The sequence below is a fragment of the Ambystoma mexicanum genome, chromosome 5p (assembly GCF_040938575.1).
Source record: "Ambystoma mexicanum isolate Mex_15411 chromosome 5p, UKY_AmexF1_1, whole genome shotgun sequence".
Lineage (NCBI taxonomy): Eukaryota > Metazoa > Chordata > Amphibia > Caudata > Ambystomatidae > Ambystoma > Ambystoma mexicanum.
In genome coordinates this window covers 105,681,940-105,708,033 of record NC_090930.1, presented here as the reverse complement: position 1 = coordinate 105,708,033, position 26,094 = coordinate 105,681,940, and the positions used below count along the sequence as shown (strand labels likewise).

The window sequence follows — 26,094 nt, the reverse complement described above, 5'->3', positions numbered from 1 at the left end:
TCCAATTTTTGGAGGGAATGCTCTTATTTTACTTTCTGAAAGCTGATAGTCTCCTAAGAACGCAATGAACAGGGACGGGGCCAAAGGGCACCCCTGCTTGACGCCTCTGTTCACCCCTATCTCCTCTGATAGTGTGCCCTGGTAGTTTAATTTGACTCTAATTTTCGTCTGAGAGTGCAGGGCTTTTATTGGTTCGAGCACTGTTATCGGACAGTTCCAGCATTCTAGTTTCAAACATAGTTTGTTCCGGTCAATCCTGTTAAATGCTTTCGAAAGGTCCACGAAGGCCAGATAGACCTTTGCCGCTCCTTCCTTTACTTTGGCTTTCAGGATGTTTATCAACATAATGTTGATCACTGTGCTACCATGTTTTTTAAAGCCATTTTGAAGAATGTCTTTTGACGGGCTGTTTTTTTCCCAGATTCGAAAGTGTTCAAGCAGGTGTGTTGCATAGATTTTCCCTATTATGTCCAATAAGGCAATCGGCCTATAGCTTTCAGGTTCATTGCGGGCTCCTTTTTTGTAGATTGGAACTATAACGGCTTTCTGCCATGTTTCCAGAATCATTTTTGTCCTGCCACATTCTGCAAAGGTCGTGCTGATCACTTCAGACCACTCCATAGGGAACATTTTGAGATCCACGTTAGTCAGTCCATCCGGACCCGGTGCTCTGGATATTTTCAGCTTCCTAATAGTTGCTTCGATGTCTTCAGCATTAGATAAATCCACTGAGGTTGTATTAGCCACCTGGTTCTTCCCTGGTTGTATCGTGTTCGGACTCTCAAATTCCGTCTTAAAATAACTGGTCCACCTTTCTTCCCCCACTGCGTTGCACTGCGTTTCACTTGGTGTACTGTTCATAGATTTTATCAAAGTCCAAAATTCACTAGATTTTTTTGTTTGTAATTTACTCATCATGTTCTCAGCGTCATTTTGATATTGGACAGCTCTATGGTGTTTACACCAGCTGTTGTAGCTTTTCACTTCTTGTTGCCATTTCTTCCAATCTTCCAGGTCGTTTGTTTTCTTGGCTATTCTTTTCAGTCTTCGGCCCACTTTTCTTTTTTCAACCAGTGCTTTATCGTAGGCGTGTGTGATGTGCTATGATTTCTTGGATGTCCTTCTTCCATGCAATTGGTATGACAGAAGTAGTGGCAGATAGTTGGGTCTTTCTTCAATCTTATTCCAAGAGTAACTAATGACTCTTTGCTCCCAGGCCCCTTTAATTTTCACGATATCTGCTTCTGTTAACCGTAGTCGGGTTTGTTGGCAATTCGTGTTCATCGCCAAATCATACGTCCTTTTATTCTGCCTTCTGCCTTGCCACGTACCGATCAATAGGTTGTGGTCACTATGCAGGGTTTTTTGCACCTTGAAGCTCATCAGGCCATGGGTAAGTCCATTGGAGGCGAAAATGTAATCTAAGGTAGCTTTAGAGTTCTTCTGTTCCCAAGTCGGGATGTTTTCTTGGTTAGAGAACAGTGAGGCGATATTTTGAATATTTCTTGAGCGAATTACTTTATTACAAGCCTTTCCTCGCTCGATGGTTGCTTCCGTTTCACCTGTCCGCTGGACATCGCATTGTTTGTCACCCCCCGCGTCAGTACATTTGGCATTGAAATCTCCACAAATGATGATCTCAATTTTATCGAATTCCTCATACAGGTGGTCTATCGTGGCACTCATGTTGGAACAGAAGGTTTTTGTCGACATGCGTTGTGGATTCCAATAGCAATTAATTATTGCGAGAAAATTTGGCTGGCAATTATACTTCTTCTCATTTGGGTGTAGCCACGATGTCAAAATAACAAGCATTTCATATGCCTTTTTCCACTTTCGGGGTTCCCTTAGGCCGCTACCCATTTTAATTGCAGTTAGGAGACCCGATGATGGTCTGCCTAGCAGACCTTTCACTGCTGGCGATATTACCACGGTGTACCCGTCTAATGTGGGTTGGTTTACCAACCAAGTTTCTTGCAGGCAGATTATGTCAAAGAGACCCTGGTCAACATCTCCAACTGTTGTAAAATGTGCATGGCCTCTCGTGTTCCACAATCCAAGACTAAATTTTTCTTTTTCGGGTCGCTCCTGACCTCTGTTTGATTCATTGTCGTCGAGGCAGGCTGATCCTGGTCGTTGCTATTTTCCAGTGTTTTTGTTCCAAGCAGATGTTAACTACTTCCATGGTCCCTTCGGTCCGGTTGAGTCTGTCATATCCACTATGAGGGTTCAACTGAGTATTGTTGTTGTCTTCTAGGGATTTAGCACCTACCGCTGAGGACGGCTGCCGCTGTTGGTGTTCCTCTCTTTGACTTCTGGATGCATTACGTCCATAGACTGGGTTCTGCTTGTTAATGGCTCTTTGCAGTTAGTTGGCTTTTCGCATCTTCCCTTCCGATCATTTCACTGTATCGCTCAACGTCACCACGATTGTAATAGCTCCCCCTCCGGGCTTCTTGAAAATCCTGGGATTTTTTCCAGCAATTTTGGCTATACACTTCTTCAGTTTTCGATTTATAATGCTTTTGATAATTCCTGCTTTCACTCTTTTCCACCTCCGAATGAGATCCTCCCCTCCTCATTTTTATTTCCGTCAGACGAAAGCCTATTTGTGCAATTTCTTCGTAAGCATAGTCATCAATATATTTAATGCCGGCCGAATTCAAATGTAAGTAGGCTTTTGCCCTCTTTTCTCTATGATAGGGTTCCACTAGTTTGAAGTCCTCCGTTCTGATTTTCTTCAATCTTTTCATTTCTTTGTTATTTGCAGTACCGTAGATCGGTTTAGTATTATAAAGTCCTCATCTTTTTCCATTTGTTCCAGCTTAAATACTCGTATCTCTTCTTAGGTTTGTTTCGCTTTAGCCCATCCTATCTTTCTACTCGATGCTTCCGTGGGCTCCATCGTTTTTCCCCATCATCTCTTTCAGATCGGTGCTTCCGTGGACTCCACCTTGATCTAAATTCTTTACTTTTGGCCTTCTTGTCCTCTTCCCTTATGTGTTGTTTGTTTTCGTACAGGCCTTCGTTGTTCTCCGGTAGAGTTGGATTTCCGTTGTCCTTCAGGCGATGTCCCTCTTCTTTTCCGCGTCGTTTGGGACTTTTACCTGCTTACTGGCCTCCCTACTGCTGTTTCCTTCTCTATGTTGCTCCCTTTTCTCCCTCTGATCATTTTCTAAATGTAGCGACATATTAATTAAGTCAGAATTGCCTAAAAATTCCTCCGCTGTTCTTGGCGATCTGGTTGAGATGTTATCCTCAGGCCGATCTTCTTGGTTCTCCTTTTTTTGGGGCCCAGCCGGGCTGTGGGCTCTATCCACTGTCTCAGCCGACATTTTGCTGTCTTTGTTGGAATTGCTCTGTGCCTCCGTCTGCAGCGTTAAAGGCTGCGAGTTCGATTTTGAGGTTAAGACTTGTTGCCTTTCGCTTTTGCCTGATGCCGCTGTTGGAAGGCTTTTAATTATGCTCTTTGGCTGGAGATGTAGGTCTTGACTTTTTGGATTCAGCGTGATCATTGCAGGCATTAATTTTCTGTTTAATGCTTCCATGCTTTCGATCTTTTTTCCAACGCTTCAATTTTTCTTTCCCAGGTGGTATTCTGCTTACTTGCTCTGTCCTCTACTGCTGTTATATAACTGTCCACATGGGACAGTTTCGCTATCATATTTGCTAGAATTGCAGTATTGTCTTGTACGTTCTATTTTATGGCTTTGTACAATTTGCAGAAAGGCGCTAGCACAATGGTCATAGACGACATGATTGCTATCATGTCTGGTTTATTGTTTGGCGATTCTTTTTGTATGGACGCTGCAATGTCACTAAGTCGTCTCTTTTTTTTCGGCGATACTTGGATTTTTTCTGATCTCATAGCCGCTGATGAATCGAATGTTGAACATTCCAATGGCGATCTTTGGTTTCTATCTATGATCGCTAGGTGTCCAGGTGATCCTTTATTCATGTGGTGATTGTCCCAGTGGGATTTTACTCCTCCCTTTTATTTGTTGGGGTCGTTCTAATCTGCCCCGAAGTCAGGTGAGGCTGTGTCCAGGCCAGACGCTGCTCTCTTTCGGGCGGTATGCTGGTGCGTTGATTTGCCTCCCGGGCTATTAGTTCTTCCTGATCCCTCTCCTCATCTCATTCTTCCCTCGGGCCTTCTAACTCCCCTATGGTTGCCGGAACCCCTTTCAATATTTGTTTGGTTGGGGCGTTGTAAGCCTTAAATCTAAGAACAACATTTCCGTCAGCTTTCGTGGTGGTCTTTGTCCTGCCCTCTTCAGATCTTCTATGTTTTTCTTCGCTTCTTTGGAGATGGGATTGATCTTTTCCTGGGGACAGCTGTCTTCGCACTTTCGCTTGTCTGTTGCTATGATTCCCGTTTCAATTTTTCTCTGTTTTTGGGCTGGCAGTTTCTTGAACTACTTCTAACATTTCTGCTTCGGATATTTCTGTCTCCGTGATTTGCTTCTTTTTATGTTGCTGTGTGAAAAATGCCTTTAGGGGGCATGAAAGGAGTGGGTTTGGCAGCCCTTTAATCATTTGACCCCGTCTTCTGATCATTTATTTCGCTTTCTGTTCCGTCAAGGGAGGTTTGTTTAATGCTCTCGTATTTCCCGGGGTTTTTTTATTGCCCTTTGTTGTCTTGCTTTGGCCGGGGTGTTCGTTTTAGTTCTTTTTTTTCTTTTCACTGTGGAGCCCGTCTTTAATTGCTCGCCGTCTGTCTCCTTGTTCGAATCTTCAGGCTCACTAGCCGTTTTATTTTCATTATCCAAATCAGCTTCATCGAACTCAGCATCTTTTACAGTGTCAGCTTCGGTCTCGCTGACACTGATCTCTATGATGGTCTTTGATTCATTCAGTTGCCATGTCTCATTTATTGGCCATTTCCCCAGTCCTTGCGGGGTGTCACCATGGTCTCTGTTTATGTTATGCAACATTACTTGTATTCGGATCGCCTTTGGCGGAGTTTCTGTTTCGTCTGCTAAGTCATGGGGGATCATTTTTGCTTCGGGATCAAATCTGTTGTTTTGTAGCTGACCATCTCTTGAAGCTGGATGTTTGGCAATTTTTGCTCCTGAGTCTTCCCCCTTTTGCCCCATTGGGCCCTTGATGATCCGGGCCCGGGCGGGGCTTATGGCTGCAATACTCTTGCCTGACTTGTCAGGCGAAACAACTCCGTCAGGCTCTGGCTCCTCGTTACTCTCCGGTCCGGAGCTTCCTGCGTGCTCTACCCCGCCACTGGGCCGCCGCAGCAAGTCAGCCGGGCGCCGTACTCTGACTGCGCTCGCACTAACTCCAATCACTGCTCCGGGTGACGGCGGACTGCAACCAGCAATGGGGTGGAAGAGGGCGGCCATCCAGATTTACTGTGGCGCCTCGGATCTCGAGCCTCCTCGCGGCCCTCCTCCGCGCACTCCTCTTGGGCAAATCAATTCTCTGCTGACGGAGGAGACGGCGACACTGGCGGGGGTGTTGCCGCCAGCGTTGGATCTTTTCGTTCAAGTAAGTTTTCTTTTCCGCTGCCCTTAACGGGTCCATGCTGTTTCTCCTGTTCACACGCTAGCCCAGGGGTTGAGCTCATTGAGTCCCAGTCGGTGGACGTAGAGTGGGATCTCGGTGCCAAATCTGACTTGCTCTTTTTCAGTCCTGCCGGCTTTGATGTTTTCGAAGTTTTCCTCGATGGTGTGTTGAGGTGAAATTGCAACGGTTGCACGTTGGATCCATATGACTCCGGCTCCGCGTCTGCAGCGGACTGCTGCAGGCTGGCTCTCCACCTCGGCTCACCAGCTCTGCTCACCGCTCTGCGGTGTATTGGGTCAATTATAGGCACTTCCTGCACAATGAAGTGAATAGGCTGCACACTGCTGCATACTGGCTCTCCACCTCGGCTCACCAGCTCCGCCCACAAATCAGACATCCTATCATAGAATTTTTCGGATGCATGTTTTGCACCCTAGTGTGCTTTTGGAGGGCAATGGCAATTATATCACCCTACATGTAGACAGCTCTCCTACAATTGAAGTCGGCAGACAATAAGCCACCTATGGCCCAAGAGTAAGATATTGGGTCCCTTTTAATGTTGAAGCAGTGGCTGAATGACCCCCACACTGCTTAGCAACATGTTGATGTGCAGGAACATGTGTGAGATGGCACAGCATTCGAAGAAAACATGTCCTGCAATTGGAGAGCATACATGGAGCTTGTTCTTATTTCAATGGGTCTCCTCTGGAGCAAGTGCGACAGAACTCTAACCATTTTTTATACACACTATCAGTGACCCTAAATTTCAAAGCATGGCCGGTCTTATAAACACTATGGATTTCGAGGTCTCAGGCAGAGCTATTAATTGCTACTGCTATGTGGCTGATATTTAACTATAACTATTTTTCCATTGCTACAAAGGTAGAAAACAAGTCTGAGGATATGATTTATGCTGGAAAAAAAGCAACGCTATAAAGAGACGACATTACACTCGTTCTTCTGCATAAGGACTGCCCCACTAGAGGGGCAAGACTTGTGATAGTGTTCTCTGGTCTGAACAGTTGTGCAGTGTGTGCCACTCTGCCTAACAGGCACATCCTGCAGATAAGGCGGCAGATGAAACAGTGGACCTGAACCCCAATGGGTCTTCAACTTTTCAGAGGTTTCAAACCAGTGAAAAAGAGAAGTGCATCTCTTGTGGAATTCTCGCTTCTCAAGCAAGTAACATTATCTGTCACATAACAGCACATGTCAAGTTGCAGACTGATATTGAGACTATGCAACGGGAAAACACATCAGCTTGTGTAAATCAGCACGTGATCCCCCCCCCCTCAGTGCCCCCACCCCACTCCAGTCTTTCAATCATTCTAGAGCAAGGGCCATCAATGGCTTCCTGAGGTCGCCCTGGCTTTGTGTTTAGCCTCAGGCAGTGGATATAATGTAACTGTCCAGTGCCCAGCTATTACTTTTGAGTAATAGAAGAAATAATATAAAAAGAAAGAGTGGCACATAAAGAATACCCTCCTTCACCTTGAGGGACCCCCTATGGTGCTGATCCACAGTTGGTATACAGCTCTAGGAAGACACCCAGCTTTGGCAAATACTAATCCGCAAATCCTAAAAAACAGAGTTACTCATCTTGGACTCCCATTCCAAACTTGCCAAACTTGACCCCAAATACAAATCCTTCACTATTGACGGCAACGTTATCAAAGTCTCTAACGTCACAAAAACACTCAGAATCTACCTAGACTCTACCCTGCCTCTCAATAGACAAACCAATTCTATAGTCTCAGCGTCAGCCTACACTTGCAAATTGATCTCAGCATGTCATCCCTTTCTGACCACGGGCAACTGCCTGATCCTCGACAGAACCCTCATCATGTCCAAAATCGATTATTGCAGCGCCCTCTAACTAGGGACAAGCCAAAGAAACCTCGACAAACTCCAGATCTCAAAGAACAATGCCATATGGGTGGCTCTTAACATTCCTAGGCAACCTTACATCTCCCACACTTGAAGTGGCTCCCTATTGCCCATCGCATATCCCTCAAAGACCTAGTTCTTACTCACAAGGCCCAGAACAATGCAGCACCTGCATACCTATCCTTGCGCTTTACACAACATACAGCATCTAGACCCCTAAGATCTGCTCAGGCCCCACTCTCACTATCCCCAGCTTCAAGCTACACACTGCAAAAGGTTCGAGCTTCCCTGCCCTTGCAGCGAAGCTCTGGAGCTCCCTACCCAACACGCTCAGAACTGTTCAACATCCCCACTCTTTCAAATACAAAACTAAACAATGGCTCCTTGAAAGGGATGCCCAGGCCACCTACTCAATCTAATTCTACTGCCTACTCTTATCACAACGTTTATTATCTTGTAAATATTTGTAAATGGGTTTATGCTGAAACTGTATAATTATAACCTGTACATTGCACAATGTATATATACTTGTAACATGTAACATGCAACATGTAACTGGTCACAAAACATGCACCCAGATGCCCCGGGGCAAGGTGCACAATACAAATAAACAAAATACAAATACAAATACAAATACTACTGATTGTCTTGAACACCTGTATGGGCTGCACTTTGGGGAAACATGGCATCATACCTTTTTTAGTAGTCGGTGCTCTGCTGGAGTGGGATCCATCCTCTCCTGTGCTGCCAGGCCAAACCGTGGTGACACCGCTTTTGGTGCTACTCATTGGAGTGATTGGTGTGATATCGTCATCACCTGGTAAAAGAAGTGAAAAGTTTCTCGTGGGGTAAAGAAGGACGAACAATTATAGCTTCCCCAACGTTACTAGCAGTGATCAAACATCTTAAGCCCAATCCTTTTAAATGTCCTCACAACAGCAGATCACCCCACAACAGCCCACCAATGGAGGTTCCACTGAAGCTGCTCTCCGATCCCCATTGCCCTTATTAAGTAACTGACGATCACAGAGTCTGGAAAGAAGAGTTTAGAGAGATGTTTCAACATGCCCATTGACCATGGAAACTAAAGACGAAGAGCAGAAATGTAAAGAGAGCGATTTTGCATGGAGCGCTTTCCAGCAAAGTGGCGGTACGTTCAGGTGGGAGAGCATCTGGTGAGGTCACAGAGGGGGCATGTCCACCCGACATAGGTGCAGAGGCAATAACCCACTGCGGGAGAAAAACATAAAAAAGCAAACAGAGAAATAGAGAATGTAGAGCTGCGAGCGCAGAAATGTCTCACTGTTATGACTCAAATTGCAGGATTGTTGGGGTGAGGCTGGAGGGGTGGGGTGCACTTAGACATTTGGCTACACAATTTAAATCAAATGGAGGACTTTGCTGGAAAAGTGAAACAGTGGCCCAGCCACATCTCTGCACGCATGAACTTCGATAAGGGGGACTTGCCTGGAAGTATGTTCTTGAATTCATGAACAAATTGCCCACCCCCTTCAGCCATTAGAGAGCATACATGGTATCTCATGGTATTTAATAGACTTCAATAAAAATAAAACCAAATGCACATTATCACGCGATCATACAGAAGTTAAATATCTTGCAGACATAGCAAAGTCAAATCATGATTCCATATACTAGACTCATCCATTACGCTATCACATACTCAATATTCTATTCAAACCTAGCCTATAGCATAAATTGTAGCTATTCTCATTATCACTCATGATTCATATCGTCCTACTTGGTAGATGCCCTATGGGTAGCACCTCGTCCTCCTAAATGGCTCTCCAAACTGCTTCACCCTGGAGCATGTTGTTTTTTAATTCCTCAAATATCTGTGCCAGCAAGTGTCACGACCCTCGCCCAAAACCCCTTCTGGCAAACCCATTGGCCAGGTGGAGTCAGGACTTGGGCCTCTAGAGCCTGGCATCCTCTTCAAAAGCCCTCATGGGGCCAGTCCTGGCGCCTGTGGCGTCAGGCTCATACACCATGAATAACAATGTGCTTGGGAACTACTTTATTGTATTGTCAGCCAACATGGAGGCATCCACATAGCTTGGTTCCTAAGAACCAAGCTATGCGGTCTAGTGTTTTGGATGTGACAGGCCTGGAACTACTTTCCCTGGTACTACTTTACCTGGGCTATATAAACCACACCCTGACTGCAGAACATGCTTCGTGTTACTTTGCAGCTTGCAACGTGACGCTCACCGTGTCCAGCTATTCCCTCGAACCTCGGAGAAGCAGAACCTGCAAGGAGACAAAAGGAAAATCATTAGCAGCAGCATCTTACCTGCAGTCTTCATCTTTAAACACTCGCAGCTACTGAGAACAGCTTCCTCGAATCTGCACGCCTCCCGGACAGAACGACCTGAAAGATGAAGATAGAGGCAACATTAAAGAAAGCTGTAGAGACATTTACAAATTACGAACTGCTCAAAAGGCCTACCTGGCTGGTCGGCTCTCGGCTGGCACCACTCCGGACATTCCACTCGCGCTGAAGAACACTGCGACCTACAAGGAAGGAAAACACAGATTAGCAAAGGCAAGACATTGCAGCGCTGCGCTTAGCGCTTACTTACCGCATCATAGCGCTCTTAATACGCCATCATTTACCAGCGGGGCTCAACCAAGCCAGTTCGCCGCGCTGAAGCTCTGCATACCTAAGGGAGAAAAAAGTGACATTTTAAACAAAGAAAGGCATGCAGGATAGCAACAAAACTAAATAAGACCTACCTGAACAATATCAAACGGGCCGGCGTCAGTGAAGTAACTGGACCGCACTCGCCCATGAGAGATAACGCGCCCCTGAAAGTAGGCAGGACGGAGAGCACGCCTAATTCTACCACAAGGTGAGGAGAGGGCGCAAGAGGGATTGAAAGCATACGGGGGTGGAGGGAGGATACTTACCCCAGTCGGTCAGTCTTGAACACAGCCCTCCTGTATTTCCAGGCAGAACCTTCCCCGCAGACCACATCAGGGCAAAGCTGAGAAGCATACCAGCGAGTAACTCAGCTGGGTGGCGTCCCTGTGGATACCAGGTGAGCGTAACAGCAAGGTCGTAAGGGCTATTATTAGGCTCTTGTCCGTAGTCATCATCAGTCTTACCCATAGATTATCTGATAATACCCAGGAGATCGAAAGGGTAAAGTCTCCCAGAAGAAGAGTTCTTTCTTCTTGAAATGCCATGCATTCCACGTCCAAATGAAACAGGGATTCAATTGGAACTAAGCCACATGCGCGACAGCCACGCATTTGTCTGCAAGTCTCGGCCCCACCACTTCCATCCTCGGGAGAGTATTTAAACGAAATCTTAGATATAGATCCCTGTGCTTCTTGGAAGGACATTTTTGTGTATAAGATTTAAGCTCATGTGACGGGGTATGTAGATTTATATATGTTTATATAATTTAATCCTGCCAAGATCCTCATAATCAGAAATTCTGTCTCACCGCTTTATTTTATTTTTTTATGATGTAGACGCTGTCTTCCTTCTCCACTTGCATCTTAGTTGAGTAGATTTTGCACGTTTTATAGAATTTTGTCAGAAAAGATTTGTGATAAGAGACAGTTCACACACGTTCTTTTACATAAGAGCCCAGCTATTATTCTTCACTTTCCCTTATTTCATTTAATAGGGACAAAGATCTTTTTATGTATTGCGCCCACCATGAAGTCAATCCCAGTTCTAATCTAATTACATTGATCAGGGTAGATTTTGGTAGATTCAGCACTGTCTTCCATATTTTATTGTCTAGGTGATCTAGAAACATCTAATCCGCAAACAGTATAAGGTCACAGCCATATAATATTGTTGACGTTATCCTAAGTTTGTATAACTTGATTAATAGTATGCAAAGAGTTTATTATTTAGGACTTTCATCAGAGTAATCGATGCATTACATTAACCCTCCATCCTCCTCTTTTGTCCATTTGGGTGCTAAGATGTTCCTTTGTAGAGGAAGCCCAAATAATGTATTCTGGTAACTTGCTTTATTGCAGTTTGATTTACTTGCCATGCATATCTGCTGCCTGAGTGTTTGGTTGAAAACGTCATTGCATAGGATTTCAATGGGTTAATTTTCAGATGGTTTGTCAACAAAAAGGCGTGGACACCATCAATAAGCCGTTGAAGGCTTGCCAGGGTGTAATCCATTCGGATCAGATCATCAGCGTAAGCGATGATATTCACCTATAGATCTCGCAACCTGGGTGCGTACCCTCCCCCTGTCAGGCTTTCCTTCCACAGGTCAGCTAAATACAATCTGAAGATAGTTGGGGCCTCTACACATCCCTGTCTCAGCCATTTAGTAATAGGGATCGAATTGGACAGCTTCCTCTGACTATTTAATCAGATGTCTATTCAGTTTTCCCTGTATAGCTGTTGAATCATTCTTAGTAGGCTCTCTTCAATACACCAGCATCTAAGTTTCCACCATAGAATTTGGGTATTAACATTATCAAAGGCAGCACTCAGGTCCAGCACTGCTACATATCATTTTTTTCAAAATGTCCTTCAATATCTGTATTGCGTACCGGGAGGGCCCCGGTACACATCAAGGTGCCCATGCCCTTTCTAAACCCAGTCTGGAGAGGGACTGAATATTCTCTCCTTCTTTATCCACTTACACAAATCCTTTAGCACCAATTTGCAAAGATTTTAGCAGTTGAATCTTTCAGTGTGATTGGTCTGTAGTTATCTGGACTTGGCTTCTCTCCCCCTTTAAACATCAGAACTACAGTTTCTGATCGCCAGGATTACGGACAGTCCATGCCCCTGGCAAAACACAGAAAAAGTCTGGATAGGATGTTGGACCAAAGATCCAGGTCCTCCTTATAAATTTCGATTTACACCCCATCCGGACAACTTGCCCTAGAATTATTCAGTGTTTTGATTGTCGGTTGTATCAAAGTCATACTTCCATACCTCAGGCTTGGTAATGTGTTCTTGGGCCCTTGGTATACATATCTCGGGCTTGGTAATGTGTTCTTGTGCCCTTGGTGGACTTATGACCTCAGAATTAAATGTATTATAGTAGTACTCACACCACTCAGCCTCTGATAAGCCGCACAATTGTGGGCTTGCCTGATTATCATCAGTGCCATTCAGGATCCTCCAGATCGCTTGAGTATCTTTGTTAAATGGGATATCATATTGTGTCTCCTTTATTGTATATATTGGCCGAAGCCCAGTTGCTCTGCAAAGAAAACGTGTTGCAAAGCTCTAATTCTAGATCGACTTCGCCGCCATTTTAGGTCCATCGGCCATTTTGATTTCTATTCTAAAGTGATTCTATGTTCTAAAATGGTGGACAGTGTTTCCCGCTTGTAACTGAGCCGTTCTAAACCTTGTCTGTGAGTTAATGTATACACTGTCCGTTGGCCGAATGTTTGGGTTGAGTAAAGAGACCTTGTCCCATGCCTGACTTGTAGACAGAGGATTGTCTGCGCCAACAAGTCAGATCCGCGGACATACATCAACTACAATGTTATACAAATACTGAACGTGGACACTAGCTGAACTGCATTGTATAAGATATGTGTTAAGGCTTATTGTTAATCCCGAGAATACACTGTTGCTATTGTGACTTGTTTGTATGTGAATTTAGGATGATCCATGAGTATATTGTTGGACAATCCAGAAGTGAACTCGGCACGAACTGTAGACCATGGATTATTAACCTGTAGAGGGGCTGGACATTATGATTGGAAATGTATAACATGTACAACTGTTTAGACGTCCAGTACCATTCACTTCACACACCGAAAGGGCTGGTATTCACTGTGATGTACTGAGGGCCAGATAGCTATCTGTATCTGATACTTTGTTTCTTTGTAAACTGTACAGTTTTAGAATAAAGATCTGTGAATCTTTATAAGCCTGTGTTTGGTGTATTTCCTTTTGGGGTACTCAGCCTCGATATTTCCTTTTGCTTTTACATCTTTACCAACCAGCTTCTTGAATAGAGTATGATTTTTGGGAAAAGTACAACTTGAGTCTCTAAGTCTTGAGCCAAGAGCTGGATTCTCTTTTGAGTAGTTTCACTCCTTCTGAAAGAAGTTCCCCTTTTCTCAGATTAGATTTTAGTTTTTTCAATTTCAGCCTTATCCCCTTTTTCTTGTCATTTATATTTTGATCATAGACAGAGGCATGATTTTGCACAAACAGAGTCATCGAGGGTGCCCATGGATCCAGTACCAAGGAGCCCAATTTAGATCTGATCTTCTGACAATTCAGTCCGCCAGAGGTAATGTTTATGATTGGCTTTATCGACTTTCCCTTTTTTCAGGACTCTTCTTTTGCTATTAGTTATCAGATTCGTAGGACTGTCCCTGTTCACTAACCCTATCATCCCTCCACTAATAGAGAGGGATAGCCTAGCATGGTCGCTCACTGGCGTCATTTCCACTTTAAATGCATGTATATTTCTCTAGTTCATGTTTTTGAAAGATACATAATCATTTGTAGAAGCAGTGCCACGGTTCTACCATGTTGGTATCTTCGCCCCCTTTTCACCAAAGAGTTGGTTTGATTGAGTGAATCTCTATCTAGATATTGAACTGCGACCACACTCTACCGTAGGCCCCTCTCTTTTCCCCACTAACTGTGTGATTTATTGTAGTGGAGGATTCCTCGTCCTCAAACCCTTCGCCCTCATCTGTAACCATGCACTCACAGTTAAAATCCCCCCTATTATGATGTAAGCGAGAGGGTGCATAGCACACCATTTGATTAACACATTCTCAAATTCCTCAAGAACCTCCTTAATTGGAGACGATATTGAGTGAAAGTAAATAGTTACTATTAACATCCGTGCAATCGGAAGAGTTAGGCTTTCCCTAATCACTGTTGGCAAAAGAGACGTGGTTTTACAAGGCCAGATCTTTATAAAGTGATTTTGGATAATTTTCACAGCCATGAGCAGTCCACCCATGGGACGTCCCATGACCCAACAAAGATGTCTCTTGAAAGAAGAGGACATAATAAGATGTGAATTTGCTTGCTTGATCTTCCTACAAAAAGGAATAAAATCCTTGTGTGTTCCAGCATAACAGATTCAATCTAGAAGCCAGGTCAGAGGGCTGGCATGAGGACAAGGTTCATGCCAGCAATTTCCCCCCTGAGTCCGGGTAGGAGCGATTGTTGGGCCAACGTACGCCATCATCATAATGACATGGCACTGTTAAATTCTGCTCCGGGTGGTTAAAGTGCTTCTGTCCCATGTCAGCACAGCAGCACTCACACCCTGTAGTAGAATATCTTCTTGTTGCATGTAAACCAGATCTTCAATCAATTTTGATGAGAAGTGCACAATGCACTGGCCTAATCGCATGGGGTCACTCATGTGTACACATTCCAGGTCTTGAGATGAAATGGATGAGAGGTGTGGTATTGAGGACAGCAGCAAAAGGATTTTTGACCCATTAAGTGGGGTATTTCGCTCCTCCTCAAAGACGTATTCAAATGTCAAAGGCTTTGCAGGTGGAGCCATAGGTTTTAGGTCTGCCTGAGGAGACCCCCTCTGAACTTGTGACCATCTATTGTCCGCTGCACCCCTTTAATTAGTTTGCGGGCAAACCGCATGTTTTGGGTTGGGATGACTCTCTGACCTTTTTCCCCCTCTGGCTCTTCGCAGTTGGCTTGTTCCCTTTCGTTAGTGGGACCATGTTGATGGAGGGACTTTCTCTTCTCTTTTTCTTTGCTTTCTTCCTCTCAGTGCTTGCCATTTTTCATCGAATATGTCTTTTTGTCTCGTATTGCTGTTTGGTTTTTGCATGTTCTTGTTCTCGCCACATTTGGTAAGTATGTTTGTATTTGTCTTCGGCACACTGGTTTTACTTATTTTAGTCTCCAGAGCCCTCAGATTACTTGTTGGGTGAAACGTATTTCTTAGAAATGTACGCAAACCCCTATTTCTCTTTCTCTGGGGCATAGATGTATTGTAAGAAGCCCCTCCCCCTACCACCATACCCTCCTCGAAGGTTCTTGAGGTCTCCACTATAGACCGGGGGGAGATAGGCTCACTAAGGCTAATGGCGATGGTGAATTCTAATGTATTTGCTTTGAGCGTGCACTTGTCCAGACCATCTACGAGGCCAATGCCATGTGCTGAGGTTTCTTGACCATTGGCAGTGGTTATATCCAATTTAAGCTTTCTCCAGTCTTCCAATATGGTTTGAATTTCCTTCAGGGTGATAGCATTACCCCTGACTTAATGGATAACTGCGTCATATAGCCTAATGAAGGACTGTAGCATGGTGTATAGCGCCATTAAAGGGCTGGAGTTTGAGTCACTGTTCTCTGAATCCGCCGGGGGATCTGCCAGGGGAGACAAAGCTGAGTGGTCCACATTCTCTACTTCATCATGGTCATCCTCTACATCATCATCAGTACTACAATCCAATGAGCACAACTGGGTTTGAGTTTCAATGATCCGAGGGGATACGCTTAATCTCTCCATCAGTTGAGCGGAATCTATGATTTCTTTCTCCAGGCTTATTCCCCATCTGCATTGGAGAGATGCTCAGTCTATGCTCTACTTCTCCTAAGACCGATCTCGTATACTGCGATTTCCACCTTGATGACCGGAGTGAATTCTGCCCCATGTCATTATCCCACGCATTGGTCTGGCCTATTTCATAAAGAGAATTAGTTTGTCATAGAGGAAAGAAACCAGAAATTTTGGATTTATCCAGTACCAATGGCTTTCCTGTTAGCAGAGATCCTGTAGGAGTTCTTGCACACAGCAGGGAGGAGGTTCGCTTGCTCCTAAGATTGTACTGCTTCTTTGCACCTTTCATTGTTGTAAACATAATAGGGACATGGAGGCATGACCAATGTAAAAAGACCCGGGCGTGGGGAGATTTTAACCTCTCACTCAACATCACAAAAAAGCTTTGCACCCACCTTTTGATTTCTTTTTAGGTTGCTCTGAGGAGGATGTGCTCCCGGGCAGCCTCTTCCCCTTCCCCGAATGCGCAGACTGTAGACTGCAACTACACTTTGCAGGCACACTTTCCAGGCACACTTTCCAGGCACACTTTGCGGTCCCGCTTTGCGGAAAAAAAAGCGTTTGTGAGCTCTAACCTGATAGCTGGAGGAGCCAAGGCAATCCACTGGCAGCAAGAACAGACTGCAACAACACTTTGGAGGCACACTTTGTGGGTCCGCTACGTGGGAAAAACAGCGTTTTGAGCTGTAACTGGATAACGGGATGAGCCAAGGCAATCCACTGGCAGCGAGAACAGACTGCAACAACCCTTTACAGACACATTTCGTGGGCCTGTTTGATGGGAAAAACTGCATTTTAAGCTGTAACTGGATAGTGAAAGGAGCCAAGGCAATCCACTGGCAGAAACCACAGACTGCAACAAAACTTGAAGGCCCACTTTGCAGGCCTTCTTTGCAGGAAAATCAGCTGTTTGAGCTGTAACTGGATAGCAGAGTTAAGGGGGTAGGTACGTATCACTATAACTCACCCCTGTATTCTGATTCTTCATGAAACCTGGCAGGTCAGTTGAAGAAGGTCCAAGATCACTTTTCCTGCCATCAGCCTCAGACCTTGATCCTCAGGCATTGCAGGTTCAAGCAGCTCTCTGGTCGGTGTCTGATGCAGTTGCAAGGACTCTCAGTGGAGGAATGCAGCAAAACTCAAAGCAGGGCCCCTCTCAGGACAGGATAGACATGGGTAAGCAATATCAGACGTTCATCACTGTGGCACAGCGTAACAAAAGGACTAATGTGTCATGGTCAGACTTACCCTCATATCTCAGGTCCCCTTGATGCTAGGACCACAAAAGTATGCAGCGGTAAGTCTTGTAGCACAAGCTGAGGATCCCCCAAGTTCCAGGCCTCAACTTAGTATGGAAACGTTGGCAGCATGGTAGCCCAAACTCAGAGCTGGTCAGCCACAGGGCAATCCTGGAGCAACTCCGAAGGCTCTTCTTTGCAGTACTCCAAGCATACGTTCAGATTGGATATGCCCTCCACTCCAGGGGTCACAGCTCCTTCACAGGACTGCTGGAGATCTTCCACAGGACAGGGCTCGACCCAGGCAGCAGCAGACGTTGGTCGCCAAGACTTCTTCTGACAGGTCCACGGTCTCCTTGCAAGTCTTGCAACTGCACAGGAGTCTTCACTCCTCTGGTTTCTTCCAGGGTCTCTCCAGAGTGGGTGCAGGGGTCCTCTTCTTCTCCACAAAGTCAGGTAAGAGCAGTAGCCCCCACTAATCAATGACAAATCTTCCCCACACACACACTCCCCAGCAGTGGTCCAATCAGGGCCGCTGGCGGAAAAACTCATTAATTCCACCCAGACACGCTGACACCAGTATGTGGATTGGGACAGACAGTCAAACACCCATTACCCCCCAGTAGTCCGCCAAGGTCTTATGCTTTCCGGGGCACTGGAAGTCCATTTAAGGATTTTCCTGGCCTCTTAGGCCAGGAAGAAAGCTAAAAGACAAGATGGTCAAAGGACACGTGAAAACTCTTGTGGCATGTCCATGTTTGGCCACTAGCCACAGTTAGTTGCCAAATGCAGTAAAATGAAAAGTCCCAAAAAGTAGGAAAAAGTAACGGCTACCACCAACTTGTCCATTTAGCACACTTAGAGCAACCAAAAATCCTCTCTGTGTAAGTCTCGGGCAATAGAAAAAGTTTAAGGCTTCACTGCACTGTAAAAAGAACAGGTCAGATAAAAAAATGAAAGCAAAAGGTTTGGGGTTCCATAGAAATGGAAGGTAGGTGCAGTAAATAGGAATCTTTCCTAACAGGAGGCACACCCCACCAAGCTAGTCGGGGTAAGGGGCCCGGAAAGGCAAGTGCAGGTTATGGTGGGTGCTGGTGTACACTTGGCAGGGAGGGCCTGCTGCCCTGTAAGACTCAGAAGAGACCAGGCAGTCAGTCGAAGCGGTAGAGAGGGGCATTAGCAAGGGAGGAGGAGAGGGACGGAAGAAGAGAAATGGTGGGCCTTGAGAAGCTTCCGGAATTTAAGGAGATCCGGCTCAAGCTTCTGTCAAATCCCTGGCTTCACCATCGACCCCGACCTTTCCTTCACACACCACAAGCCCGCTGTCACCAACACATCTAATCTACAGCTACATCTCTTACGCAAAATCACCCTAATGATTTCCACACAGCATTCCAAGCACGGGTTCTCTCTAAGCTGCACTTTGCAAATGCTCTCCTCACTGGACTCCCCAACAGCACCCTTGCCTCACTTCAAGCCACACAAACGCTGCAGCCAGACTCATCCTCCACCTACACAAACATTCACACATCATCCCCGCTCTTTCCCAGCTCTAATGGCTGCCCATATTCCAGAGAACTGCTTTAATAGGACTCTGCATTTTATTCAAAGCCATCCACTGCAAAACTCCATCTTCCATCTTCCCCATATGACAAACTCAAACCATTGACCAACAGACAACAAACCAGACACCACCTTATACACATTCCACTATGCAAACTCACATGCATACAAAAACAAGCATTTAACAACTGGGCACCAGGGCATGGAAACCCTATCTCTTCACATACACACTGAATCCTCCATTGCCACTTTCAGAGAGAGCCTGACACCATACCGGTTTTCCTACATATAACCCTGTGCTCCACAACTGCTATAACTTGTCTATCCTAATCGTCCTATCCATTCCTGAAAACATTTTTACCTTCTTTTTTCAACTACCAGAATTTTAAACTTTGCACCATGTAAGGCACTCTGAGACCATCTGGATAGGGCCAGCGCTTTAACAAGAATGCAAATAAATGATTTAATGAATAGGCTTTGTGAAATAAAACACCTCTTCTCTCTGATGTTATCTCCGCTATAACCCATACGTTGGAGTGCTTAGAAACTGACGTAATGCCATGATAAAGAGTTTTATAGGAATCCTCAACACTTACTTGTGTGTGTGATCTTTAAAAACTATCTGCTCAGTGTCTAATGCGTCTTTAGTTTAAGCAGACCACTTATAATATATGTGTAGTACTTAAAGACAGAATCTGTGAACATTTCCACCACCTCACACACACCCCCACACCAAACAAACCAAACACAAATCCATGATAATATGCAGATATGCAATGTCGCCACTTTTCTGTAATGGGTGGGGAAGAAGCTGAGTCAGGTAGCCACTCCCCTGTCTGAAGAGAAAACTCCCAAGATGTTACACAGCCTGGTGGGTTACACATTGCTGATGTTAGATTGTCCCAAAGAGTACAACGTTGCTGAAGTTTATTAAAAGCACATAACCATAATAACACCTTTCAAGTTCGCACAGGTATTCTCAGTGGTCTCAAATGTCATATGTTTGAAGCTGTACAACGTATGAAATTGCTTCAGCGTCAATGCACAGTGGAAAGTGGGAACTCACCCAACAGTGACAAACACACAATAAGGTTGTACAACTCTTTACACATCTGAGCAGTGAAATATAATTGGTGCTACACTGCCGACTGGTGCCTGGCTGGTTTGAGCCAGACTTCCCCATGCTAAAAAGAAGCAATATTCGGGTGTATTGCAGCACTTTGTCCCAAACACATTATTTGGCGAGTGTGGCTATCCTGAGCAATATTGTGCGTCAGCATTTTCATATATGAAGCCACACATGCATGCACATAAACACGGAGGTTAGGGAGAGACATGCAATATCAACTAGTTATCAATTGAATTGTTGCAAATCCACTAACTTAACTGTCTGAAACCGCAGGAGTTTGAAGCACCAACCATGCATTAATGCAGTACATTAGTGAAGTTAATTTAAATTTCCGAAGCACAGAAGTCAACAAAACTTTCAGATATGGGAGCATATCGGACATGGATCTCACACAAAAACCTCCTTCGCCACCGTAGCAGAAGCCAAACAATGTACCCCTCGTTGAACAGTCTGCCAAAAACAGCTAGGCCCCTGTGCCATTTCCAATGGCCTGTGCGCAACAAATTCACCGGCAGTGAAGCAAACCTGCCATATAATGAGTGCCCACGACTGTCACTGGTGTGTCCAGCTTTTGTGGCCTGAAGGCCATGCAAAACAGCCAGACTGGGTGCCCTTTGTTTCAAACTCCCACCACCCTCAGAGATTTTCAAAATCTCCCTCACGCGTTTCCGACATACACAATCATACAATCAAGACCACGTTCTGTGCTACCTAACAGCAATGACTTGCAGTGCTGCTGAAACTAAATGGCTTACTTCTACAAAGACACACTTGACATCCAATCACATCACTAACTGCACAGCCAGTCAGGTGCTTCTTAAATCAAAAACACTTGCCCAATCTCCCACAAGTCCCTAGATGTACATTGTCAGGGCAATGTTAAACCAAAACTTACTATTACACTACCTTGTTTATTTTTAATAAGAAATACTGTAAAATGTGTAACATAACTTGAAAGCTGCAATAAATATATTTTAAAGCATCTATGAAATCAAATAAAGTTTAAATAACATTAACACATGGCAGCCACCATTTTGGAAGTAAAAATGGCTCACAAATTCAGGACACAGTAGACATTCAGCCAAAGAGTGCAAAAAGATGTGTGTTGTGGTTGGAGATGGTTGGGAATGGAGGAAAATCCTATAGATTTCTCTGAGCAATGGGTGGGAATGGGTGGGCCTCATAGCCAAACTACATGAATCTATCCTCATATATCGCCTGCATTGAAAAGCATTACAAACCTGCATTCAAATCCCCTTTTTCAAGCTCTTATGTTAATGACAATAGTTTTGCTTTTATATGTAGCACTTTCAGCACCACGTAATAGCCAAAAATAAAAAGAAATTAAGAGTAGTGGTACTGCCGCTCACTTCGACCTCTGATGATACTAGAACAAGAAACCTTGAAATATAGTCAGGTGAACTCTTCTGCTATTAGATAATGTACTATTATTTCTTTGCTCATGCCCACAAAACAGGCATGGGCATTGTATCACAGAATTTTTCTGATGCATGTTTTGCACCGTAGTGTGCTTTTTCAGAGCAATGCCAATTATGTCACCCTACATGTGGACAGCTCTCCTGCATTTGAATTCGGGAGACAATAAGCCACCTGTCTGCCAAGAGTAAGATATGGGGTCCCTTTTAATGTTGAAGACAGTGGCTGAATGACACCTACACTGCTTAGAAAAATGTTTATGTACAGGAACATGTGTGAAGTGGCACAGAATCCGAAGGAAATATGTCCTGCAGTTGGAGAGCATAAATGGAGCTTACACCTGTTTGGGTTTCCTATGGGGCGAGTGAGAGAGAACTCATACCATTTTCTAAACACACTATCAGTGATTTCAAGCATGACCAGTCTAAATAAACACTATTGATTTCAAGATATCAGGCAGAGCTATTCATTGCTACTGCTATGTGTCTGATATTTAAGTATAAATATCATCCCAGTGCTGCAATGGAAGAAAACTGAGGATATGATTTTTGTTGGAAAAAAGCAACGCTATAAAGATACTATATTACACTATTACTTCTGCATCAGGACAGCCCCATTAGTGCGTTACATGCTTGTTGCAGAACAGTTGTGCAGTTTGTGCCATTGTGCCTAACATGGCATCCTGCAGATAATGTGGCAGATGAAAGAGTGGACCTAAACCCCAATGTGTATTCAACTATTCAGAAGTTTCAAAACAGTGAAGTGCATCTTTTGTGGAATTCTCGCTTCTCAAACAAGTAACATTATCTGTCACATAACATGACATTTCACGTGGCAGGATGATATGGAAACTACACAACAGGCAAACAAGTCAGCTTGTGCAAATCAGCACGTGATCACCCCCTCCCCCAATTCCCCCATCCCAGTCCAGTCTTTCAATCATTCTGGAGAAGGGCCATCAATGGCTTCCTGAGGTCGCCCTGGCTTTGTGTTTAGCAGCAGGCTGTGGATATAATGTAACTACCCAGTGCCCAGCTATTACCTTTTGAGTAATAGAAGACATTATATAAAAAGTAAGTGGCACATAAAGAATACTCTCCTTCTCCTTGAGAGCCCCCATGGTGCTGATCCACAGTTGTTATACAGCTCTAGGAAGACACTCAGCTTTGGCAAATACTACTGATTGTCTAGAAGACCTTCATGGGTTGCACTTTTGGGAAACATGGCATCATACCTTTTTTAGACAACAGTGTTCTGCTGGACTGAGATCTATCCTCTCCTGTGCCGCCAGGCCAAACCGTGGTGACACCGCTTTTGATGCTGCTCATTGGAGGGATTGGTGTGAAATCGGCATCACCTGGTAAAAGAAGCCACACGTTTCTCATGGGGTGAAGAAGGAGGAACAATCATAGCTTCCCCAACATTGCTACCAGTGATCAAACATCTGAAGCCCAATCCTTTTAAATGTCCTCACAACAGCAGATCACACCACAAGAGCCAACCAATGGAGGTACCCCTGAAGCTGCTCTCCGATACCCACTGTCCTCATTAAGTAACTACTCCACTCTCCCAAGGTCCTAAGTGTTTGTGATCGCTGAGTGTTCTCATGGGATCAGTGTCCCTACGCCAGGCTACGCAGACTGTCATACGTTGCCTACACATCTGAACATATGTTTCTGTACTGTAAGTTGTGACTAAATGTATGCACTGCATGTCTGTGCCCTCCATCTTTATATTGAGGGCAGCTCCCTCTTTATCACCAGCATAAAGTAGCAACCACTGTAAGAGGTGGTCTATGATAAAGCTCCCAGTTGTAGGACAATAGGACCTTGCGTACAGTGCTTCTTGTCAAAACGCTATTTTCTTGCAAATAAATAAATGCAAGCTTAAAATAAACAAAAGCTACATATAAAATGGGTCTCGGGTGAATTGCCTGCAGGACGTTGCTTGCTGCCCACTTACCACAGAGAGCTCCTCTTCATTGCTGAAGAGCTGCTGCATTATATCCCCAGTGGGCCACAAAGTGATGGTGAAAGGTTTATAATTAAGCAATATAACCCGAGGGGGCTGGGGGCATTACCGTCCAGGTAATGCCTCGAGCGTCATTTACAAGCCATAGCAAAGCACATTACATAAATATTTAGGTAACATTTACACATATATACATTCCTACATGACGTCATCAGTAAAGGCAGGTTGGGGAAGATAAAGTGGAGTGTTAGAGACTCCCCTTTATGCCTTAGAAAGTGAGCTTGAGCCTGGTCTGCAACAAATCCTCTAATAGAATAGCTTTTAAGCTCCAGGGTGGGGTGGTTATTCAATGTTTATAGGAACCAATAGTGAGAAGGAGCGAAAGCGGGAGGAAGAGTAGAGGAGGCAGACAGTAAGGCTGTTGAGAGCTGATGATCACAGAGTCTAATAAGAAGAAGTTAGAGAGATGTTTTCAACAAGACCATGGACCGGGAGGATAGCTCAGGTGCAACGTGCTCGTCTTGAAAGAAAGACGATGCAGTGCAACACAGGTTCGATCCCTGGTCAGCCCTAAGAAACTTCTGGGTATTAAGCGCGTGGAAATTAAAGACGTAGAGCAGAAATGTAAAGAGAGCGATTTTGCATGCATCGCTAACCAGCATAGTAGCGGTATGTTGAAGTGGGAGAGCATCTGGTGAGGTCACTGAGATTGCGTGTCCACCCAACTTATGTACAGAGGCGATAACCCACTGTGGAAGACAAAGTGAACAGAGATATAGAGAATATGGGCTTTGTGAAAAAAAAACTCCTTTCTGATCTTATCTCTACTATAACCCATTCTTAACATCTTTCTAAACAGCAACTACTTCAACAGGGGTCTGCCAGTGGAAAAATGTATAATGCCATGAAAAGAATGTGGTCATGTTTTACAAAGGCTCGATCCCATTACTGAGACTCTTTTAGCCCCTCGGGTCTGACAAAGTTGGATTGATGAATAGTCTGTGGGTATGAAGTATGACACATGCGTGGTACAGTAGTCCAAGAGACTTGACATTAGGGGCCTTATTACAACTTATTAAGTAATTCTGTGGTAATTCTGCAAAATCGGAATTACCGTTGACACAGTGTTGTCCAGCAGAGTTTCCTCTGAATTACAACCTGGCAGGCATCTGCACCTGCCATTCGCGGTAACGGTAATTCCGCAAGGAAAACGTATCAGGAACTCGGAATTTCAGATGATAATCAGTGGAGTTACCATTACCGCTGTGTCCTTCCCTGGAATTTCCGGCCACAGAATTTATGAATCCATCAAAGTGACATGAGGCCGAGCCACAATGCACAATCCAGGCCAGGTCAAAGTCCACTGTGATACCAGTCAGCAAACCAATGACCCACATACAGTGAATCGGGTCAGGAAGTGGAAGGAATGATATCCAACTATCACCAATGGCATGCAACCCTGAAGGCCCAATGCACACCCACAGCAAACAGTACAAACGCCCCCGACACATGGTGAGTACCCATGTACAAGCAACACATACATCATGCAACCATACGACAATAGCATGTGCATGAATGTCAGACACACAGCCCATCAGCAGCAATGCGCAAAAGAGGCACTCACTGCACACTACATGCATGTCATCACGTCCATCTGATTCATATACAAATCAATGCAGTGTAATGACCTCACTGATGTACCACAATCAGAACCTCAACAGTCCTGACAAACATCTGTGCAGGACACACTGTTGGTCAACCCATGCCAGGGTTGCACACCCATAGTAAGCAGTGCACCAGACACCTGCCACCTGGTTACACCTACAACATGCATGGTCAGTACACAGTGTCAGGCACATGATGCATGCCCCCCTGCAGGAACAAGGCACAGCAATGAAACTGTACAAGTGAAAAATAATGTCATATCGCCATGCACCACAGCACCAATGTGTTTATGGACATCTGAATTATACCCTAAAAGGCACTCAAGACACCAGTAACAGGGTGATATTGACGGAACCTCCGGGACACCAGCACCAACCAGCACCAGGAAGCGCCCACAACCAGCCAGCCCTGTGATTAGGACAGTGCCACCCAAAAAAGGCATATTGTGAATATGCAATTCACAGGCCCAACACGCGTTGGGAAGGACACAGCCATGGTGAATCCACAGAAGACCATCATGAAAACAGCACCACAGGCCACAGCTGGGGAAACTGTAGCCCCTCATGTGGGTCCCAGTGTTCATGACAGCACATACTCCCAGCAGGCCACAAGTGGCACAGCAGACGCGCTGTCAGACTGTGCATCCCTTGCTTCTAGTCCACCACATTCCCCTGCCTGCCAGTTCTCTCCAGAATGCTTTCCTCATTGCACATCCTGCCTACCCAGCAGGAATCGTGCTGTGCTATCCAGTTCCATCATGATTCCTCCTATGATGGCCAGGATGGGGCAGGTCTCCATTACCCCCCTCCACTGGAGTAGGCCAACCATGGCAGCAGCAATTCACCCCAGCCATTGCCGGACCCCACAATGCAGACCATCTAGGACTGTCTCAACAGGATGAGCAGAGGCAGGCTGAGATGCACTCCATGGGCTAGGAACAATTGGGTCATTCTCAGGCCATGCAGGACTGTATCCAGAGGCAGCCAGGCAATTGTCACAATCCATTGACAAGCTGTGCAGGAGCATGGAGTGCAGCAACGCAAGCCAGTGTCTCATGAGTCAGAGGGTGCGTAAATTGGCTGAACATCTGTCTTCCTCCCATGAGGCCATGTCCAGGGCCATCCACCTCACCATGGACCATGTCTGTGAGCCACAG

At 45.0% G+C, this 26,094-nt stretch overlaps 1 protein-coding gene across 10 annotated transcripts in view; it reads right to left on the bottom strand.

Moving 5' to 3' along the window:
• Positions 1-26,094, bottom strand: part of LOC138480764 (uncharacterized) — an 807,842-nt gene that overhangs the window by 334,450 nt on the left and 447,298 nt on the right. For 9 of the 10 annotated variants that reach the window (XM_069612499.1, XM_069612500.1, XM_069612505.1 and 6 more), the window contains 2 exons: positions 22,537-22,659; positions 8,099-8,221 (listed from right to left, as the gene is read on the bottom strand). In XM_069612499.1, coding sequence (XP_069468600.1) covers positions 8,099-8,221; positions 22,537-22,659 — 246 coding nt within the window. The remainder of the gene's footprint in view (positions 1-8,098; positions 8,222-22,536; positions 22,660-26,094) is intronic. The other variant, XM_069612501.1, reaches the window with a different exon arrangement.